The sequence below is a fragment of the Pygoscelis adeliae genome, unplaced genomic scaffold, assembly GCF_000699105.1.
Source record: "Pygoscelis adeliae isolate BGI_AS28 unplaced genomic scaffold, ASM69910v1 C9923204, whole genome shotgun sequence".
Taxonomy (NCBI): Eukaryota; Metazoa; Chordata; class Aves; order Sphenisciformes; family Spheniscidae; genus Pygoscelis; species Pygoscelis adeliae.
Genome location: NW_008811887.1, coordinates 1 through 232, shown reverse-complemented (window position 1 = coordinate 232; position 232 = coordinate 1). Strand labels below are relative to the sequence as shown.

At 51.7% G+C, this 232-nt stretch overlaps 1 protein-coding gene across 1 annotated transcript; it reads left to right on the top strand.

Annotated features, from left to right (window-relative positions):
- Positions 1-4: 4 nt before the first annotated feature.
- LOC103912147 (NADH dehydrogenase [ubiquinone] 1 subunit C2-like) lies at positions 5-146 on the top strand (the record flags this gene model as incomplete). The annotated part of the gene is made up of 1 exon (XM_009327808.1): positions 5-146. A coding segment is annotated over one exon (142 nt), but the record flags the coding sequence as incomplete, so codon positions are not given.
- Between the last annotated feature and the right edge of the window lie 86 nt (positions 147-232).

The following is a 232-nucleotide window of genomic DNA, read 5'->3' as shown; positions in this document are numbered from 1 at the left end:
AGGCGTTCACCGCCAGATCCTGTTCACTACCGTGGGATGGTTTGTGGGCTATTACCTCATTAAACGTACGGAGTACATACACGCCAAACTGGACAGAGACTTGCTTGAGTACGTCAGGCAGCACCCGGAAGACTTTAAAGCCGCAGGTATAATGAGTCGGTGTTTTAAGAAAGGCCTCAGCCTGCCGTAACGTGCCAGTTAGTAAGTGTCCAGAGAAGGGCAACGAGGCTGG